Raw genomic sequence first — 20,861 nt, 5'->3', positions numbered from 1 at the left:
ACTCTTGTCTCTAATTTTGTATCCAAAGAAACTTTTGGTATCTTATTTAATATTATTGGCGAGCTTACTTTCATAATTCATCTTTACCTGAATGACGTTTTTAGTTGCCTTTTGTTGGTTTTTAAAAGCTTCCCGAACCTCTAATTTCCCAGAATCAGAATCAGATTTATTATCACCGGCATTTGACGTGAAATTTGTTAACTTAGCAGCAGCACTTCAATGCAATACATAATCTAGCGGAGAAAAAAAATAATATTAATAAATAAACAAATAAATCTATGGTGAATAGATTTTAAAAATCGTGCAAGAACAGAAATACTGTATATTTTTTTTAAAAGTGAGGTAGTGTCCAAAGACTCAATGTCCATTTAGGAATCAGATGGCAGAGGGGATGAAGCTGTTCCTGAATTGCTGAGTGTGTGCCTTCAGGCTTCTGTACCTCCTACCTGATAGTAACAGAGAGAAAAGGCATGCCTTGGGTGCTGGAGGTCCTTAATAATGGATGCTGCCTTTCTGAGACACTGCTCCCTAAAGAGGTCCTGGGGACTTTGTAGGCTAGTATCCAAGATGGAGCTGACTAGATTTACAACCTTCTGCAGCTTCTTCTGGTCCTGTGCAGTAGCCCCTCCATACCAGACAGTGATGTAGCCTGTCAGAATGCTCTTCATGGTACAAATATAGAAGTTTTTAAGTGTATTTTTTGACATGCCAAATCTCTTCAAACTCCGAATAAAGTATAGCTGCTGTCTTGCCTTCTTTATAACTACATTGATATGTTGGGACCAGGTTAGATCCTCAGAGATCTTGACACCCAGGAACTTGAAGCTGCTCACTCTCTCCACTTCTGATCCCTCTATGAGGTTTGGTATGTGTTCCTTCATCTTACCCTTCCTGAAGTCTACAGTCAGCTGTTTCATCTTACTGACATTGAGTGCCAGGTCGTTGCTGCAGCACCACTCCACTAGTTGTCATACCTCACTCCTGTACGCCCTCACGTCACCACCTGAGACTCTGCCAACAATGGTTGTATCATTAGCAAATTTGTAGATGGTGTTTGAGCTATGCCTAGCCACACAGTCATGTGTATACAGAGAGTAGAGCAGTGGGCTAAGCACACATCCCTGAGGTGCGCCAGTGTTGATCGTCAGCGAGGAGGATACGTTATCACCAATCCGCACAGATTGTGGTCTTCTGGTTAGGGACTTGAGGATTCAATTGCAGAGGGAGGAACAGAGGCCCAGGTTCTGCAACTTCTCAATCAGGATTGTGGGAGTGATGGTGTTAAATGCTGAGCTATAGTTGATGAACAGCATCCTGACACAGGTGCTTGTGTTGCCCAGGAGATCTGAAGCCGTGTGGAGAGCCATTGAGATTGCATCTGCCGTTGACCTATTGTGGCGATAGGCAAATCGCAATGGGTCTAGGTCCTTGCTGAGGCAGGAGTTCAGTCTAGTTATGACCAGTGACCAGCCTCTCAAAACCTTTCATCGCTGTTGATGTGAGTGCTACCAGGCGATAGTCATTAAGGCAGCCCACTAATATGTGCTCTATTATATGCCCTCTCTTTGCCTTTTATGTTGGCTTTGACTATCCTTTAGTATACTTCTTCCTTTTTGGGATGTATATATCCTGTGCCTTCCGAATTGCTTCCGGAAATTGCTGCTCTGCAGTCATCCCTGCCAGTGTTCTTTTCCAATCAATTCTAGCCAACTCCTCTCTCGTGCCTCTGTAATTCCCTTTACTCCACTATAATACTGATACATCTAACTTTAGCTTCTGCTTCTCAAATTTCAGAGTGAATTTGATCACATTATGATCACTTGTCCCTAAGGGTTCTTTTACCTTAAGCTCTCTAATATACTCTGGTTCCTTGCACAACACCCGGTCTAAAATAGCTGATCCTCCAGAGTGCTCAACCAGGAGCTGCTGTAAAAAGCCATCTCACAGGCACTCTAGAAACTCCCCCTCCTGAAATCCAGTACCAACCTGATTTTCCCAATCTACCTGCATTTTGAAGTCCCCCATGACTATCGTAGCATTGCCCTTTTGGCAACATACCGTCTGGGAGTCTCGTTCTCACCCACAGAATCTCCTGTCCTTTCCCCTAACTAGCGAATCCTCTGTCACTACAGCTTGCCTCTTCTCCCCCCTCTGAGTCACAGAGGCAGACTCAGTGCCAGAGACCTGACCACTGTGACTCCCCTTGGTTCGGTCACTCCCCTCCCCCTCCCCCGACAGTATCCAAATTGATATACCTGCTGCTGAGAGGGATGGCCACAAGGGTATATCGTTACTTTTTGGAGTAACTTGTTGTGCACGCATGTTGGTTGCTTGTGCTTCACTGTGACTGCATTTCAAAGTGTATTTCATTGATCATAAAGAGTGTTGAGGTGTTCTCGTTGGTGGAAGCTGCTATATAAATGCACCTGTCTTGAATTTGGTATTCCACTTCCACCAGACGTTAACTGAGCATGACTGGCTTTAACTTCTGCAAATGATCTCTCTTGCTTGAATTTTAGTTTCCCAGACTGGGGTGTAACACTATCTTAATGTGTTAATGAGTGAAATATGATGCTGTATTTGTTGCTGAAGAACTGCAGTGTACTATAAGGCTGTTGCTGTGTGGCCTGATGAAGGTTCAGTGGGTGCATTTTCAGTAGAAGTTTTGTTATAGTCATGGAAACTAATGTTTTCACACACCTCACCTTTTCAGTGGAATCTCCTGATGGTTCATTGAGTCATACATCACAGAAACAGGCCCTTTGTCCCAGCAGGGCCATGCTGAGCAAGATTCCCACTTGGCCCATATCCCTGTAAACTTTCCTATCCATGTACCAGTTCATCTGGTTTAAGTAATGGTAACCAGGTCATGGGGTCCAGGAAGTTTTCAGTCTCAGTTTAGTTTTATTGTGTGGTTATGGTTGGGGGAGATGGGAGTTCTACCGCTGACATTCCCTCCCCCCCCCCCCACCCCTTTCTGTTAAAGAGAGAATTCACTGGAGTTGTTCTTCCTGGTGGAATATCCATTGGGAAAGGTTTGAGCTGCCTGGGAGTGGGCTTCCAGTAAAAGTGGAATCAGCAGCAGGTGTGGTTCTCTACCCTGCTGAAGCCCAGGAGAAGCAGGAGGTCTGTGTCCATGGCACATCAATGGATCAATGAGCTTCCAGACAGAAAATGCATAGAAGAGTAAGAAAAGGGAGAACTGAGGAGACCATCTTGAAGTGTTTCATTGATTATATTCTGTTTTATTGATTCTTTTTATTAGGTAGTGGTTTCAGCTGTACTTGGACTGATTGTTGGAGCCATATTCTTTGGAGTGGAAAATGACATGTCAGGAGTTCAAAACAGGTTGGTCAAAGATTTTCACACTTGGAACATAAAACAGTGCAGCACCTTCGCCCTACACAGCCCACAATGATGTACCAACCTTTTAACCTACTCCACAATCAACCTTACCCTTCGTCCTGCACAGCCCACCATCCTCAATTTTCCTTTCATCCATGTGTCTAAGACTCTCTTAAATGTCCCTAATGTATCAGCCTCTATCACCACCCACGGCAGTATGTTCCAGGTAATTATGACTCTTTGTGTAAAAAAAACACTTCCTCTGACACCTTTTCTAAATTTTCTTCCAGATGTCCTTTGATATTAGCCGTTGCTCTTCTGGGAAAGTAACTGGCCGCCCAGTTTATCTATGCCTTCTATAATTTTACACACCTCCATCAAGTCACCTCTCATCCTCCTTTGTTACAAAGAGAAAAGCCTTAGCTCAGTCAGCCTTTTCTCATAAGACATGCTCTGTGATCTGGGCAGCATCCTGATAAATCTCTGCACCTTCTCAAACACTTCCACATCCGTCCGAAAATGAGGTGATCAGAACTGAACACGATACTCCCAAGTGTGGTCTAACCAGTTTTATAGAGCTGTAATGTTATCTCGCGGCTCTTGAACTCAATCCCCTGGCTAATGAAGACCAACATATCAGATACCTTCTTAACCACCCTATTAGCTTGTGAGGCAACTTTGAGAGAATTAAATGGAAAATCTAAGACTAGAGATAAAAATCATGGACAGCTGTTAGTATGACAATATAATGCATTTATATAAACAAGTAAATGAAGAAAAATGCCATTGATGGGTCTCAGAAAATCTGTCACTCAGTCCCTTAATTATTTAGCAGCTTAATATTGAATAAATTATTCCTATCATTTGTTTCATTGCAGCTTGTAAAATGTATTGCATGTGATCAAAATACAAAACTGCAGATACTGGAGATCTGAATTAAAAATCAAAATGCTGAAGAAACACCATGAACATTTCAGGTTGATGATTTTAATCAGAACTGGAAATATAATAATCGTTTTAAGTTGCAGAGAGGAGGGGAGTAGTGATAATGTCCGTAATAGGACAGATTGGTTGTCCAAAGGACACAGATAGTGTTGATGTTGTCCAAGTGAGGTGGTCGAATGCTTGTTAATCATGGAAAAGAGTAAACTTATGATATTTCAGGCTGAGACCCTTCATCAGGACCTGCTGAAGGGTCTCTGCCTGAAACGGCGACTGGTTATTCTTTCTCATAGATGCTGCCTGACCTTCTGAGTTCCTTCAGCATTTTATGTGGGTTGCTTTGGATTTCCAGCGTCTGCAGACTTCTTCATGTTTGTTAATCATAACTGGTTTCCGGAAAAGTGCAGATAGAGGAGGGTGAATGGATGAGGCCACGTGAGGGTAGGAGTGGGGGGGTGGAGAGAAAGCAGAAAGCTGGAACTTTGAGATGTCTGCTCTCCCTTAGTACTCTGCATTCGCTTGGATGCTGCATGATGTGAGGAAGTATTGTGAAGAAGGTGTTTTAAACTTGGGCCTTTTTTTTTGTCTGAGCAACACCGAAGTTTGGATGGATAGTTCACGGTAGATTGAACCAGTTGACTTTATTTATTTATTTAGAGATACACCCCAGAACAGGCTGTTCTGTCCCAATGAACCACACCACCAGCAACCCACCTCTTTAACACTAATCTAATCACAAGGCAATTTACAGAGACTAATTGGCCACACTCCAAAGACTGAATGTTAAAGTGCAAACTGCTTCAGCAAATGTATAGGACTACTTTGGTGGGCACCAAGATTGGCATGGACGAGGTGGGCCGAAGAGCCAATTTCTATACTGTATTACCCTATGACTCTATGCGCAATGTGCCCGCATGGAAGATGAGATCCTGTTCCTCGAGCTTATTTTGGACTTTACGGGATATTGTATGAGGCCAAAGACACAGATGTCAGAGTGGGATGGAGAATTAAAATGACAGGAGACTGGAAGTTAACAATTTCCTTCCGGAAGGTACCATATTGTTAGAACCAAATGCAGAGCACGAAACTGGAAGAGAGTTTCCCAGCCTCCAAACTATTGTCTGTTATTTCTGCCTCTTTCCACTGACACATCTATTCTATCACTCTCATTTCATCTTTCAAAGGGACTGTTACTCTCCACAACTTTATGCTTTGTTCCTCCATCCCGTACAACCACTCTCTTTCTCATTTGTGCTTTCCTATGCAGTGTCAGGAGATGCAGCTTCGGTCTGCTGCTTTATCTCCTCTCTGCTGGCAATCCAGGATTCAGGCAGACTTTCCAGGTAAAGCAGCCATCCAGTTGCATTTCTTTCAATTCAATTTCCTCAAAGTGACAGCACAGGGATAAAGATGGCATAAGGCATAACTGCATTCATAGCTCAGGTCTTGGCTTTTTAGAGTTGTGTTACAATTTCATAGAGCATTGATTAAGCTGTTGTGTGGAGTTCTGGTTTACAACACTAAAGGAAGCATATGATTGTACTGAAGAGGGTGCAGAGCAGATTCTTCAGGGTGTTATCTTGGAGAACTCCGGTTAATGAGGAGAGGTTGAATAAGTCTGTTTTTCCTGGAGGTTGAGGTGTCAACTGATTAAAAAGAAAGCTTACAATAAGACTTAGATGGTTAGAAGCTTTTTCTTATGGTCGGTGTATCAAAAACATGAGGACATTAGTTTGAGGTGAGAGGAAGAAGTCTTAAAGGGGATTTGAGAGACAAGTTTTTTTGTGTGTAGCCGATAGCTAGAATACACTGTCAGAGGAGGTGAGGAAATTGGATGCATTCATTATGTTTAAGAAACATTTAAATAGACAAGACATGGAAGGAGATGGTCTGAACGTGGGCAAATGGGATTCGTGTAGATGGGCAAAAAGTCAGCTTAATAGGCCAAAGGACAGTTCTGCACTTATGACTGACTGTATGACACTAATTCAAAGAGTGTTATCCTCATATACTGGCCTGGGTTTATCCTTCCAATCAACATACTTTAAAAAAATGAATCATTATTATGTTGCTGCTGCGTTTCTAGATCTTAGGATGACTGCACTTCTATAAGCATTTCATCAGTCATATGGCACTTTATAATGCCCTCTCCTTTCTCTTCTAACCAGATTTTAAACCACATGATTTTCTCCCTAACTTCATAGAAGGTGAGGCAGTTTCAGTTTGTTTCAAACAAAATGAAGAAACCTGGAGTAGACCCAACAGTCCCATTATTCCATTGGCTGGTTTCCCAAATAGTGTTTTCTATAAATCAGAGCTCATGAGACTTAATTCATCCACCACGCTTAGTATCATCGGCTGACCTTCATTGCCTCCGGGTCAGCCAATGCTTTGATTTTAAAGTCTCTGTCGTCAAATCTTTATGTAGTCCTGTTCCTTCCTTTCTCCAAAACCAAGGCTGCTTGTGCCTCATATTTCCAATTGGCTTGTATGATTTTAGCTGTAGAATCCACAAAATCACTTCCTGTTTGTCTCCTCTCTCTCTTCTATGATGCTTTCTAAAACCTTCCTCTTCGTTTATTCAGTCATCTTCAACAGCCCTATGTGGCTCAGTGTCATTTTGTTGGATGAAATTGCTGTGAAGCATCTTGCAATGTTTCTGTGTTAGATGTGTTGAAGTGCTTAATGCTCATTGGTCAAATATAGTGTTAAAACATTTGATAATTTCTGTTTTCCTTTTTAGAGTAGGTTCAATGTTCTTCCTGACCACTAACCTGTGTTTTACCAGCATCTCTGTAATTGAATTATTTGTCATAGAGAAGAAGATTTTCATGTAAGTGCCTTTAAATTTTTGCAGTTATATTGAACATTTTTGTTTCCCTATAACTAAAATACAAAACCATTTATAGTCAATAAGCATTTAGTGATTGGAAACTTTCAGTGATGGAAATGTACAGTGAAATTGATAGCCTGAAGGTATCTGAAGGGATTAGGGTGTGGGAAATATGGCGGGAAATAATTGGGGGCAGTGGCAATAATTGTTTCATGCTCTTTGCAGATGGTGCCTGATGTCTGGAGAGTGGGAAAAGTTACTGCCTTGTTCAATAAAGGGAGTTGGGTTAAGCAAGTAACTACAGGCCAGCCAATTTAAAATAAATTGCTAAAATTGGTTTATGATTGTCACTTGTGCCAAGGTACAAAGAAAATCTCTTTTTTGCATGCCATCTATACGGATCATTGTATTACCACAGTGACAGTAGTACAAGGGAAAACGATGACAATGCAGAATATAGTGTTACAGTTAGAGAAAATGCAGTGCAGACAGACAAACAAGTGCAAACGCCATGACAAGGTAGATTGAGAGATCAAAACTTCATCTTTATTATATAAAAGTTCCATTTATGAATCTCAAAATGGTGGGATAGAAGCTGTCTGTGAGCCTGGTGATAGTGTTTTCAAGCTTTTCTGCAATGCCTCTGCCATTCAACAAGATAATATCTGATATTTTACATTGGTATCGCTTTCCTGCACAAACTCTATATCCCTCAACTCCCTTAATACCTGAAAATCTCTCTGTCTTGAATGTACTTGGAGACTGAGCTTCCATAGTGCTTTTGGGTAACGAATTCCAATGATTTACCACCCTCCTGGGTGAATAGGTTTCTGCTTATCTCCATCCAGAGTGGCCAGCCCTTTATTTTGAGGCTCCAGTTCTATACACCCTCAGGCGAGGGGAGACATTAACTCTGCATCTACTCTGTCAAGCTATGTTTGAATGAGATCCCAATGGCAGGTTACCCAGACTACTTGTGTTCCTTTCCCACTTCCCTCATTCTATTCAGGCTCTCTCTCCCTTTGTTTGCCTTTTCCATCCACCCATTATCCAAACCCCATTCCCCTCCCTCACTTGGTTCGATCTGCCCATCACCCGAGGTTTCTTTTCCCTTGCTTCACCTTCCCTTTCCCATTTTCCACACAGTTCCTTCTGCCCATCATTCCTCCCTTATCTGATTCAACATCTCCTGCGTGGACCTAGCAGACTAACCTGCTAAGGTGCTGCCCTCCTAGGAATCGAACTGGAGAACCTTGACTCCATTCCTTTTATCATAAGTAATTCTTAGCTTGGGAGTCTAGACCTGTACACAGTATTCAAGATGAAATCTCATTAGAAGCCTCTACATTTGGAGCAAATGTCCTTCTTCCTGTATTCAGATCCTCTTCCATTGAATGCCAACACACTATTAGCCTTTTCTATGCTTAGTGAATCTGAATATTCACTTTCATAGTCATACTTTATTGATCCCGAGGGAAATTGGTTTTTGTTACAGTTGCACCATAAATAATTAAATAGTAATAAAACCATAAATTATTAAATAGTAATATGTAAATCATGCCAGGAACTATGTCCAGGACCAGCCTATTGGCTCAGGGTGTCTGACCTTCAAGGGAGGAGTTGTAAAGTTTGATGGCCACAGGCAGGAATGACTTCCTATGACGCTCCGTGTTGCATCTCGGTGGAATGAGTCTCTGGCTGAATGTATTCCTGTGCCCAACCAGTCCATTATGTAGTGGATGGGAGACATTGTCCAAGATGGCATGCAACTTGGACAGCATCCTCTTTTCAGACACCACCGTCAGAGAGTCCAGTTCCATCCCCACAACATCACTGGCCTTACGAATGAGTTTCTTGATTCTGTTGGTGTCTGCTACCCTCAGCCTGCTGCCCCAGCACACAACACACAACAGCAAACATGATCACACTGGCCACCACAGACTCGTAGTACATCCTCAGCATCGTCCGACAGATGTTAAAGGGCCTCAGTCTCCTCAGGAAATAGAGACGGCTCTGACCCTTCTTGTAGATAGCCTCAGTGTTCTTTGACCAGTCCAGTTTATTGTCAATTCGTGTCCACAGGTATTTGTAATCCTCCACCATGTCCACGCTGACCCCCTGGATGGAAACAGTAATTTGCTGTTCAATTACTTTCAATAATTTGCGTACGAGGACATCAAGATTCAGTTGAAGAACAATGTTGTCAATCTCTTACCACTGAAGGAATACTCTTAACTTACTACTCTTTACAACCCCCCCACCCCATCTGACTCCATCTTCTGTCTGATTCCATCTAACACCCGTGGGCCAAACATCTTCGCCTGTACATGGTGAATCACTGAAAAGTAGAGTCCAGATGCCCATTGTCTTGAGAAGAGCAATATAGTTAGTACTTCTTCTCTTTCACCATATTCCGCTAAGTGTTGTGCAGTTTTTTGGAAAAAAAACCACAAATAGGCAGTGGATTGTAAATCCTGAGCACTTAGTGAGTACGAAAATTCTAAATGTTGCCTGTGTGTTTTTGGCAGTCACCTTAAATCTCTCTCCTCTCCTTACCAACACTTCAATCACTAGAAAACTCATTAGTCTTCAACAAAGACTTTTGCTAACAACGAGTTCTTTGCAGGCACTGGATTCTCCAGTACATTAACAATCTTCATGGTCTTTCTGTTTTCACATTGTGGAAATCAGATTTGAAGGATGGCATTCAAAGATCCAGCCAAGGAGAGCAACAACACAATGTACTGATCATTTCCAAACTGCGCACAGATCCGACGTGCAGGCAATCCATGGGCAAAGCTTCTGTACTGTACAAAATTGATACATTTGCAGATATTTAACAGAGTGATTGGCATATCATTTCTCACAAGTATATGCTAAATATGATATTTGTCTACCTCCAATATCACATAGTAATTTGATAATAGTACTATTATCTTTAATCACAGCCACGAGTATATCAGTGGATACTACATGATAATATCCTACTTCTTTGCAAAGTTATTTGTTGATCTGATACCCATGAGAGCAATACCATCCATTGTATTTACAGTCATCACCTACTTCATGATAGGTAAGCAGCAGATTCCATTATCTCTGTTATTGAGTTTCCAGAACTATATTTTATTGAAGAGCATGAAATGAAATTAGCACCGATAGATATTTCACCACACTTCAGTGTACAGATTTGAGGACTGATTGAATTTGAACAGATTTGAGACAAAGAGGTAGACTGTTTAGGGATGATATCACAATTGTACGGGATGCGGGATATCCAGTTAAGTGGCAAGAATATTAAAGAACCAAGGCAGATAAATGGAGTCAGCCACAAACTTCTGGAATTAATGGCAATATACTGTATATGGAGTTTCCATTAGTAGGAGAACTAAGATCCGAGGGCATGGCCTTAGAATAAAGGGATGTCCCTTTAAAACTGGAATGGGAGAAATTCTTCAGCTAGATAGTGGTGCATCTGTGGAATCCATTGCCATAGTGGGCTGTGGAGGCCAAGTCATTTGGTGTTTTTAAGTCATAAATTGATCTTCATTAAGGGGATTAAGCTTTACAAGGAGAAGACAGGAGAATGGGGTTAAAAAATATATCATCCATAATTGAATGGTGGAGCAGATTCAAAGGGCCAAATCACGTAGTTCTGCTCCTATACCTTACTGTTTTGTATCTGAGGGAGTGAGTAACCTACTTTTCCGAACATTAATGTAACCATCACAAAAATTAAGGTGAGCAGTGAAAAGATATCTCTGCAGTGGAGAGGTCAGTGGGTTGTTCAAGGTTGGAGCTCCTCTGTCCCTTTCGTTAATAAAGTAGATAATGAGAAGTTCAAAAGGAGAATGAGATTCATGTGTACTGTTAATGATGGGAAATGTAAAACTTAAAATAGTAAATCTAAAGCTGTACAAATTGATAAGTTCAAAACAATAATTGCATCGAGAATGTCTTGTATCTGCCACTAGATTTAACTTTCAGTAATATCTCCAGTAGCTACTGGTACAGGAATGTTGACCCTCTGCATAGTGCAAACAGCGGTAATTAAGTTTTCTTTAGGAAAAGCTATGCAAAAGTATGAATGTGAATTGGGTGTGAAATCCAGCTCTTAAACAATAAAGAAATTCTTAATACATTTGGTCATGAGCATTTTAAAATAATATTTAGAAGTTGAGATTCAAGGTAACATGTTAGTGTGCCTTAATTATAAGACATTTCCATCTTTTATAAAATGACTTGCACAGAATGCATCAACCTCAAAAATCCAACATGTACGTTTTTAAATGATAAGTAGAATCGTTTGTTGCACTGTGCAGTGTGTTAGGATCTACTTTCTGATACAAGGAACAGAGCAAAGACAATACTTTAATTGGGCTGGTGTTTAATTGATTGTCTCTTTGAAAATTAGAAGAGTTTTGTTTAATTTTTCAGGCTTCAAGATGGATCCTGGTGCCTTTTTCTTTGCATTGCTGACACTAGTCCAAGTCTCCATCACAGCCACATCTCTGGGATTGGCTGTAGCAACTGGACAAAGCATCATTGGCATTGCAAATCTCATTATTAGTGTACTATTTGTCATCATGATCGTAAGTCACATTTATCTGATTGCTTACTGTTCCTCCAATGTGTTAGTTACGTTCCCTAGCCTAGTACACTGCTTCCACCCTTAAACCTACTCAGCAACTAGCCCTGGTCTTTTGTACATACTGTATTTTCATTTATCTCACTGTCACTGCTAGCGGTGCCTTTGCGTAAGCACTTGAATTACTTCTCTTCATTCCCTCTTAAAGGCTCCTTACTATCTACAAAATACAGTACATAGAAATAAAATACAGAAGTAAATTTGCTTCTTTGGTGGAAAAGTTGGAAGAAATTATAACAGCGAACATTATTCTCACAAGTGTATAAATATAGTGGTGGAATTAATCGAAAGTAGAGCAGCAATGAATCTAAATGTTCAAAAATTGTCATTGATGCAGTGCTCATATTGCAGAGTAGATTTTCAAATTAATTTAGGAATGCTTCCCACGATTAATAGTTATGTTTTATCACCACATTCTAATCCCTTTTTGGAGCATATTTATTTCACTCTATTTTTTTGGGTGAGAGCTTTGCTAGCAAGGCTATAATGTATTACCCAGCTCTAATTGCTCCTTAGAAGGTGCCATTGAATGGCTTCTCGAACCACTGCTGTCTTTTTGGTGGAAAAAGTTCCCTTTGGGGGGTGATTTCAGTACTTAAACTCAATGAACTGGAAGTATATTTTGAAGTTGGAATAATGTGTGACTTGTGCTCCAGTGTACTGCGCCCCTTCTTCCTTCTAGCTTGTAGAGGTTTGGGAGATGCTGTCACAGTAGCTCAAGCAAGGGCTACACTGCATTTTGTAGGTGGTGCACATGGCAACCTTGCTGAAAAAGTGGTGGAGGGAAATGTCACAACAGAGCACAATGAGAGATGATATTATTATAGCCTTGGGCTACTAACTCTTTGCATTTGTTTTCAGATATTCTCCGGCCTCTTAGTAAATCTGCCAAGCGTTGTAAGTTGGTTATCTTGGCTGCACTATTTAAGTATCCCTTATTATGGCTTCACAGTAAGTACCAAGTAGTCTAATATACCCCAAAGATCTTTCCTGTAGGTCCCATCACCGAGCTTTTCCTTACCAAACCCTATCTATACTAAAGCTGTTATTGAATCTGCTAACTAGTAAATTGGAAGTCATTCTCTAAAATTACATAAAAATTCCAACCTTTTCAAGACAAATTAGATTAAATCTAAATAGTGTAACTTCAAAGTGGCAAGAGAAACAGTAAGAGAAATGGAATGCTGTTCAGAAGTTACCACGATTAAAATCTTGGTTAGACCATATCTGGAGTTCTAAAAGCAGTCCTTTTGGAAGGATATGGTGTAGATTTGCCAGAATGAGAATAGGTTGAGTGAACTCAGCCTTTTCTCCTTGGAGCGACGGAGAATGAGAGGTGACCTGATAGAGGTGTTCAAGATAATGAGAGGCATTGACCGTGTGGATAGTCAGAGGCTTTTTCCCAGGGCTGAAGTGGCTAGCATGAGAGGGCATAATTTTAAGGTGCTTGGAAGCAGGTACAGAGGAGATGTCAGGGGTAAGTTTTTTACGCAGAGTGGTGAGTGCGCGGAATGGGCTGCCGGCCGCGGTGCTGGAAGCAGAAGCAATAAGGTCTTTTAAGAGACTCCTGGATAGGTACATGGAGCTTAGAAAAATAGAGGGCTATGGGTAAGCCTAGGTAGTTCTAAGATAAGGACATGTTCAGCACAGCTTTGTGGGCCGAAGAGGCCTGTATTGTGCTGTAGGTTTTCTGTGTTTCTAATGATAAATGGATTTCCAGACTTAAGTTAAAGAGTGATGTTTGGATAATGTTACTTAGAACTTCGAAGAGTTAACCTAATTTTTTTTTTATATATATTAATTTGAACTGTTAAGGTCAAGAATAAATCTATGTCTGCTGACGGGAAGTTGAGGATTTGGTGAAAGAGCCAAAATATTAAATCTAGGCCTTTAAAGAATGATAATGGGAAAACAGCTATATGGTTTAAGGTGAAAGGGGAAGGATTTAAAAGGGACCTGAGGGGCTGCTACTTTATGCAGGGGGTACCGTATACATGAAACAACCTGCTGGAGGTAACAGCTAAGACAGGTATACTAACAACATCGTAAAGAGATTTGGTAAGAATATGGACAGGGTTCAGAGCAGACTTCTGAGAATGCAAGGCTTATCATGAGTAGCATTTAAAGTCTCAGATTCAGGTTTATTATCACTGGCATTTGTCATGAAATTTGTGGTTTTGCAGCAGCAGTACAATAAAGTACAAAAAATTACTATGGTGCAATAAGAAATATACGAATTAACTCAATGTTGTGAAATGAGAGCCAAGTAGTGAGGTAGTGTTCATGGGTTCATGGACCTTCCCGAAATTTGATGGTGGAGGGGAAGAAGCTGTTTCTAAACCATTGAATGTATGTCTTCAGCGTATGTTGAAAGGGTGACTGTCAGGAAGGGGAAAAGAGTTAAGGAGCCAGTGCAGAATGCCCCGTGGCCATCTCTCTCAACAACCGGTATATCACTTTGGATACTGTTGGGGAGGGATGACCCAACAGAAGAAAGTCACAGTGGTCGGGTCTCTGGCACTGAGTCTGCCTCTGTGACTCAGAAGGGAAGGGGGAAGAAGAGGCAAGGTGTGGTGATTGGGGAATTTGTTAGTTAGGGAAACAACTAGGAAGTTCTGTGGGCGAGAATGAGATTCCCGGATGGTATGTTGCCTCCTGGGTGCCAGGATCTGGGATATCTCGGATCGAGTCCTCAGCAAGTGGGAGGATGAACAGCCAGAAGTTGTGGCCCATGAAGGTACCAAAGACATGAGTAGGACGAGTGATGTGTTTCTCCATAGCAAGTTCAGGAGGTTAGGTGTTAAGTTAAAGGGCAGGATCTCCAGGGATGTGATCTGGGGGTTGATACCCATGTCACGTGCTAGTGAGGCTAGAACTAGGAAGGTTATACAGTTTAATATGTGGCTAAGATGCTGGTGCAGGAGGGAAAACATAAGAGTTTTGGATTATTGGGCTCTCTTCCAGGGAAGGTGGGACCTGTACAGAAGGAACAGCTTGCACCTGCAACTGGAAGGGGACTACTATCCTAGCAGGAAGGTTTGTTAATGCTGCACAATGGGGTTTAAACTAGAGTTGCTGGGGGATAGGAACCATAGTGCCAGAACAGTTAGTGGAGAGGTTGTGAAGGCAGATGTTTTGTAAGACCTCAGAACAAAGTTAGGAATCTAAAGTTTGTGCATGGTGTGACAAAAGTTCAATACAGGACTGAAGGTTTTGTATCTGAATGCACACAGTATACAGAATAAGGTAGATGAACTTGCAGCACAGTTGCTGATTGACAGCTATGACGTTATAGGCATCACTGAATCATGGCTGAAAGGCTATAGCTGGGAGCTTAATTTCCAGAAGTACACATTGTATCTAGAGGACAGGTTGGAAGGCAGAGTGGGTGGCGTTGCTCTGTTGGTTTAAAAAAAATGAATCAAATCATTAGAAAGAGGTGACATGGACTTGGAAAGTGTTGAGTCATTGTGTTGATCTAAAGAACTGCAAGGGTAAGAAAACCCTGATGGGAGTTGTATACAGATCCCCAAACAGTAGTAAGGATGTGGCCTACTAATACAATGGGAGATAGAAAATGCATGCCACAAGTGCAATGTTACAATAGTCATGGGGGACTTAAGTATGCAGGTAGATTTGGAAAATCAGGTTGGTGCTAGGTTACAGGAGGGGTATTTCTAGAGCGCCTATGAGATAGCTTTGTAGAGCAGCTTGCGGTTGAGCCCACCAGGGAATCAGCTATTCTGGATTGGGAGTTACAGAATTCCAGGCTGCGCGGCTGCTGGAGATATTAAAAACGCTAGGCCGCTTGGTGAGCTCCGGTTACAGGAGCCCAGTGCCGTGTGGAACCGCAGTTTGAGTGCAGCCGTAGATCACGGACTCTGCCAGGACCCCAGCCACTCTGAAAAGGGAAAAAGAGCCATTAAAAATAAGAATTTAAGCTGTTTCACAGATGAGCTCAAAGAAGTCTCCTTCTGGCGCCATCTTTGCTGAGGGGAGTCTCACATTGAAGCTTACTGGATACTGAAAGGCCCAGATAGAGTGGACATGGAGAGGATGCTTCCATTAGTAGGAGAATCTAGAATCTGAACACAGCCTCAGAATAAAACAATGTCCTTTTAAAACTGAGATGGGGGGGGGATTTCTTCAGCAGAAGTTGGTGAATCTGGAATTTATTGCCACAGAGGGCTGTGGAGGTTAAGTATATATTTAAAGCAGAGATTAATAGATTTTTGATTGGTAAGGCTACTGGAAGAATGGAGCTGAAAAAAATCAGCCATGATTGAACGGCAGAGCAAACTCAAAGGGCTGAATGACCTAATTCTGCTCCTATATATTATGGTCTTGTGGATAGGAAACTTTCAGAGGGATATGGCCCAAATGAGGGCAAATAGGTGAGCACCGTGGTTGGCATGAATGAGTTGGCCCAAAGGGCCTTTTCTACACTCTATGATTTTATTACTCTCTCTAATTGAATGGCCTAACTAGACTTAAAGGGCTAAATTGACTCCTATTCCTATGTGTACAAACAATTTGCAGTACACTGCACAAAAGTATGCCCAAAATCTCTCAAAAGTAATTTGGATAAATACTTAAATGGAAAATGTTTTCAGGGCTATGGGGAAAGAATGATCGAGTGGGATAAATGCATTAAGTACAGGCATGGTGGGCCATATATCTTCTTTCTGAATACTGTTAGTCATTGATTTAATGATATGGCCATAAATAATATGTTGCGTATTTTTAAACTGTTTCGGAGACATTCTGGACTGCAGAGGAAGTGCAGTCTCTTTTGCCTTTAGTGCTTCTGGCATTGTTTCTGTTATCATATGCATCACTTTGGTTTTGCACAGGCTCTGGAGGTAAATGAATTTGTTGGTCTGATCTTCTGTAATGAGTCTGAATTGGTATCTGCTGCAAATGCTGGAAATGCATTTCCTGAAGTAATGTAAGTACAAACGAAAAAAAAACAACTATAGAATAAATTGTGAATACCAGTTCCATTTCTCAAAGAGCTGATGCATCCTGTCACTTTCTAACACATCTTTACCTGCAAACCCATGACATTTGTTCTCCATTTCAGCAGTTCACAGATGATTTTATTTAAGAGAAAAGTGAGAGGTAGTGGGGAACAGGGAGAAAGTCTGAGAGGAAACTTTGTGGTGTGCAAGTCAGTGAGAGTAAGTCTGAGGGGATCGTATATTTACTCAAAGTTGTCAGACTCTGAGCGCTTCAAAATGTGGTGGGAGTTGATTCCATAAGTAAGTTTAAAAGGATATTGAAAAGCTAATTAACGATGAGGCTAAGAACAAAAATAAGGAATATAGGACTAAGATCAAATTTCTTTTTTAAACACTAACACATCTAAGTGTTTGGCCACCTTTACAGTTTACTGTGTTCACAACTGACATTCTGTCCCATTTTGTTTGATTCCGTGGAGGCTAGGGGAAGAGGGGTGGGTAGTAGTGCGGAATAGTGGTGGGAGGTTCGAAGTTTGTTTAAACAGCAACAGATGAACTGGAAACCTTGTGGTTTCTTTGAGGACAACTTAATGAATTGGTGAAACTAGAGAAGTTGAGTTACTTCCTGCCTGTCTTAGACCACATTGGTAGAGGCAGTCAGTAGGGATATCTAAGATTGCAAGAGTTATTGATAGTAAAAGCAAAAGAGAAAGACTTCCCAATTTTGGAATGGTGAGTAGCCAGAGGAAATGATTAATGTAGAAAATAACAGAGACCAGACATTCAGAGCAATACATAGAAAATTCTGGACAAACTCAGCAGGTCAGCCAGCATCTTTGGAGAGTAATAAACAATCGATTGTGCTCCTGATGATAGGTTTCGGCCTGAAACATCAACCATTTATTCATTTCCATAGATGCTGCTTGACCTGCTGAGTTCATCCAGCATTTTTTATGTGTTGCTCTGGATTTCCAGCATCTGCAAAATCGCTTGTGTTCCATACGTTCATAATTAAGGTGTGATTATCTGGGAAATGTTGTTAGATCGGGCAGTGGTAAGAAGCAGAGTGACCTTCAGAGGATGTGAATAAATACTGGAAAAGGCTAAATTGCAGTTCTTGAGGAAAGACAAGGGGAATGGAACTGTATTTCATTTATATTCCACACAACCCACCTCTCACCCCTTTTTATTTAACTCTGAATATATTATTTACCTTTCTCCCTTGTATTTATATGTTGCTTTCTAAAATGCATCTATTCTGTTCTTCTTAGCCATTCCAATGTTAGTGTATTCCACATACTTCCCATGCTCTGGATAAATTTTCCTTAGTTCCCAGTTGTAGTAATTAATAATATTCCTACATTACAACAGTGATTGCACTTTTAAAAAGTTTCATCATCTTTGTAACCATGGTGTTTGATTTTTGAACTCCCCCCACAAGCAGCAACAAAATTTCCTATCGATGTTAAAAATCATATATATAATAGAAATAGGACACACATAAGGATCTGAAAGGTTAGTTTGAAGGACCCAAACATGTAGAAATAACATCTTCAAAATGATTTATTTCTTACTTGCAAAGTAGACTTTTAAAAGTAGAGGGATGAACACTGTAAGCCCTGATTGGATGGGGGTGGGGGGTTGTTGCTGGAAATTCATAGGTATTCACCTTGTTTAAATAAGTTTTCAATCATGTCTTTGGTGTTTTTAGACGCAGTTGTTCTAGTCTTGTTGAAAGCTCAGCTTGCATCAAATAAGGTTCACTGTCAATATTACCACCTGATCTGCAGCACCTCTACTGGACTTTTTGGTTTCAAATCCCCTGATGAGTTCCATCCATGTATCCAATCAGATAATTCAGTCCAATCCAGTAGCGTGCCCTTTTGGTCCAATGAGTTCGTGCTGCCCAGTTATACCCATGTGTTTGGAATGTGGAAGGAAACCAAGGAACATAGAAGAATCCCGCACAGTCACAGGGAGAATGTATAAACTTTCAGAGAGCAACAGAATTGTCTGCAATCTCTTCATTCCCATAACCTTTACTGATCTCTGCTGAATTCCAATCCTGGATTCTTGCATGTCCTTAAATCCTTTTTCTCCACCATTGAAGAGCATTTTCAAAATCCTAAACTTCCAAAGTTCCTTCCCTCAACCTCAGCCTTTATCTTCCTTTAAGACTCCAATATCAGCCAAGCATTTCATCACCCACCCCAATCTTTTTTTTTGCAGCTCGATATCACATTTTATTGAATCCCTCCTTCTTCACGCACAGAATATATTAGGATGAACTGAAATAAGGGTGCAATGAAATTGAAGTAGTTGTTTGTAATGATGGTGACTGTTGGCAAATAAGTTGGTAATTTTTTCCTAGCTAACCAATTATATGTAGTAAAAATGCACTTGTTGTAAATAAAAATGCCTTATATTTTAGATGTACTGGAGAGCAGTATCTTGAGAAACAAGGAGTTGAAAGAAGTAAATGGGCCTTGTGGCAGAATAACCTGGCAATGGCGTTGATGATGGTCATTTTGTTTACAATTGCTTACTTAAAACTTCGATTTATGAAGAAATTTTCATAATGTTATTGTACAAGAAGGTGATGTTACATTCCTTGATTCATACCGTGGATGTTTTCTAAATTGTGTTGTTCAGACAGTGTCACTGATTTGACATTTTCAACATTCTGGTGAATGATTTGTCACTCTACATTAACTAATTAAAATTTCATTTAATAGTCTGTGCATAGCTTTGTGCTTATCACAAACTTTGCTACTCAGAATCTTCATGCTACCTCAATCAAGAATAAAGAAATGTTTATTAGTTCTTCAAAAAAATTGCCTTTATCTGAAATTGGACTCCACTGCTGGACATATTCCCAGTGTTTCCATGAAATGATGACCAGCTTACAATTTTCCACCTGATCATCTAATCCGGCAATGCATTTTCTTCATTCAGCCAATCCAAAATCAGTCACATGAAAACCGAAAATGTGGGAAACAATGATCCACAGCATCTGTGGAGAGAGACAGAAATTGAGTTACTATTTCAAGACAGTGATCAGGCCTGAACTCCTGAGTGTCTCCATCAATTTCTGTTTTTGTTTCAGATTTCCTCTGTTTTTTTAAATTCTTTTCATTATTAATGCAAACAGAAACAGGAGTAAACGATATGACCCAATGAACCTATTATGTAATTCAAGACCTTGACTGATCCTCTACTATGTCTGCATTCCTGCTTGATTGTTGCATCCTTCAATCCCCTAAATGTCTAAAAATCTATTGGCTTGTTTATCAATAGTTACAGCCTCTGGAGTTGCAAATCCCAACAATTTAGTCTTCTGCAGAAACAAATTTTCTTCTGTGTCACCTACTGTAGTTCTATGGTTTACAGCTAATTTCTCAGGATCTACCCAGTCAGACAGTACCTACCACTCCACACCCCCCACTCACTCTTCTGAACTCCAGAATCTATGCCCATTTTACTTAATCTATTTATAAGGTGAACCCCTCATCCCAGATCTCAATCTAACAAAATCTGTTCTGGCCACCCTCCACAGTAGGTTTATCTATCTTTCCTCCCACACACGATTGTCAGACCTGCAAAATAATAAACCTGTAAAATAAACAATGCTGTTTACCCCAATGTTGACATTTAATTGTGATGCGAATCTATGTGAGTGAAAATGCTGTTTTCTTTCTTGTGTACTTCTGAAATTTAAACTGCTGGATCTGAAAATGAAGTACTATGGTGAAAAGGACAATAGTTTAATAATCTGTTTTATAAGATTTTTTGAAATTATATGTTGCTAATTATTTTAATAAAGTGGTTTACTTTGAATGAGGTTATCAGATTGAATGGGTGCTTGCAGTTTAAAAATGAAACCTACGCTGTGCTTTCATGGCTTTTATTAATCTAAGATTGTACACAGTTAGAGGCGCTACATCATTCCTGCCTTCTGAACTGATTTGTTTGTCTGTCCTGTTTGGTACCACATTACTCTGCCGGCATTAAAGCATCCCAGCACTTTATTATATTCCCAGTATTTCTTTCAGATTTATAAGAACAGTTGAAAAAGGAACAGGAATAGGCCAGCCGGCTCTTTGAGTCTGCTCCATATTTCATCCTGATCATGACG

The 20,861-nt window shown here is 40.6% G+C and overlaps 1 protein-coding gene across 1 annotated transcript in view; it reads left to right on the top strand.

Moving 5' to 3' along the window:
- Positions 1-20,563, top strand: part of abcg2a (ATP-binding cassette, sub-family G (WHITE), member 2a) — a 97,071-nt gene extending 76,508 nt beyond the window's left edge. The window contains exons 10-16 of the mRNA XM_072256483.1: positions 3,266-3,348; positions 7,031-7,120; positions 10,069-10,193; positions 11,555-11,709; positions 12,627-12,716; positions 16,619-16,713; positions 19,158-20,563. Of these exons, the coding sequence (XP_072112584.1) occupies positions 3,266-3,348; positions 7,031-7,120; positions 10,069-10,193; positions 11,555-11,709; positions 12,627-12,716; positions 16,619-16,713; positions 19,158-19,305 (786 nt within the window). The 3' untranslated portion in view covers positions 19,306-20,563. The remainder of the gene's footprint in view (positions 1-3,265; positions 3,349-7,030; positions 7,121-10,068; positions 10,194-11,554; positions 11,710-12,626; positions 12,717-16,618; positions 16,714-19,157) is intronic.
- Positions 20,564-20,861: the final 298 nt, after the last annotated feature.

This window comes from Mobula birostris, chromosome 4 (assembly GCF_030028105.1).
Source record: "Mobula birostris isolate sMobBir1 chromosome 4, sMobBir1.hap1, whole genome shotgun sequence".
Classification (NCBI taxonomy): Eukaryota; Metazoa; Chordata; class Chondrichthyes; order Myliobatiformes; family Myliobatidae; genus Mobula; species Mobula birostris.
The sequence above is the reverse complement of the archived record's forward strand: the minus strand, read 5'-3'. Positions and strand labels throughout refer to the sequence as shown.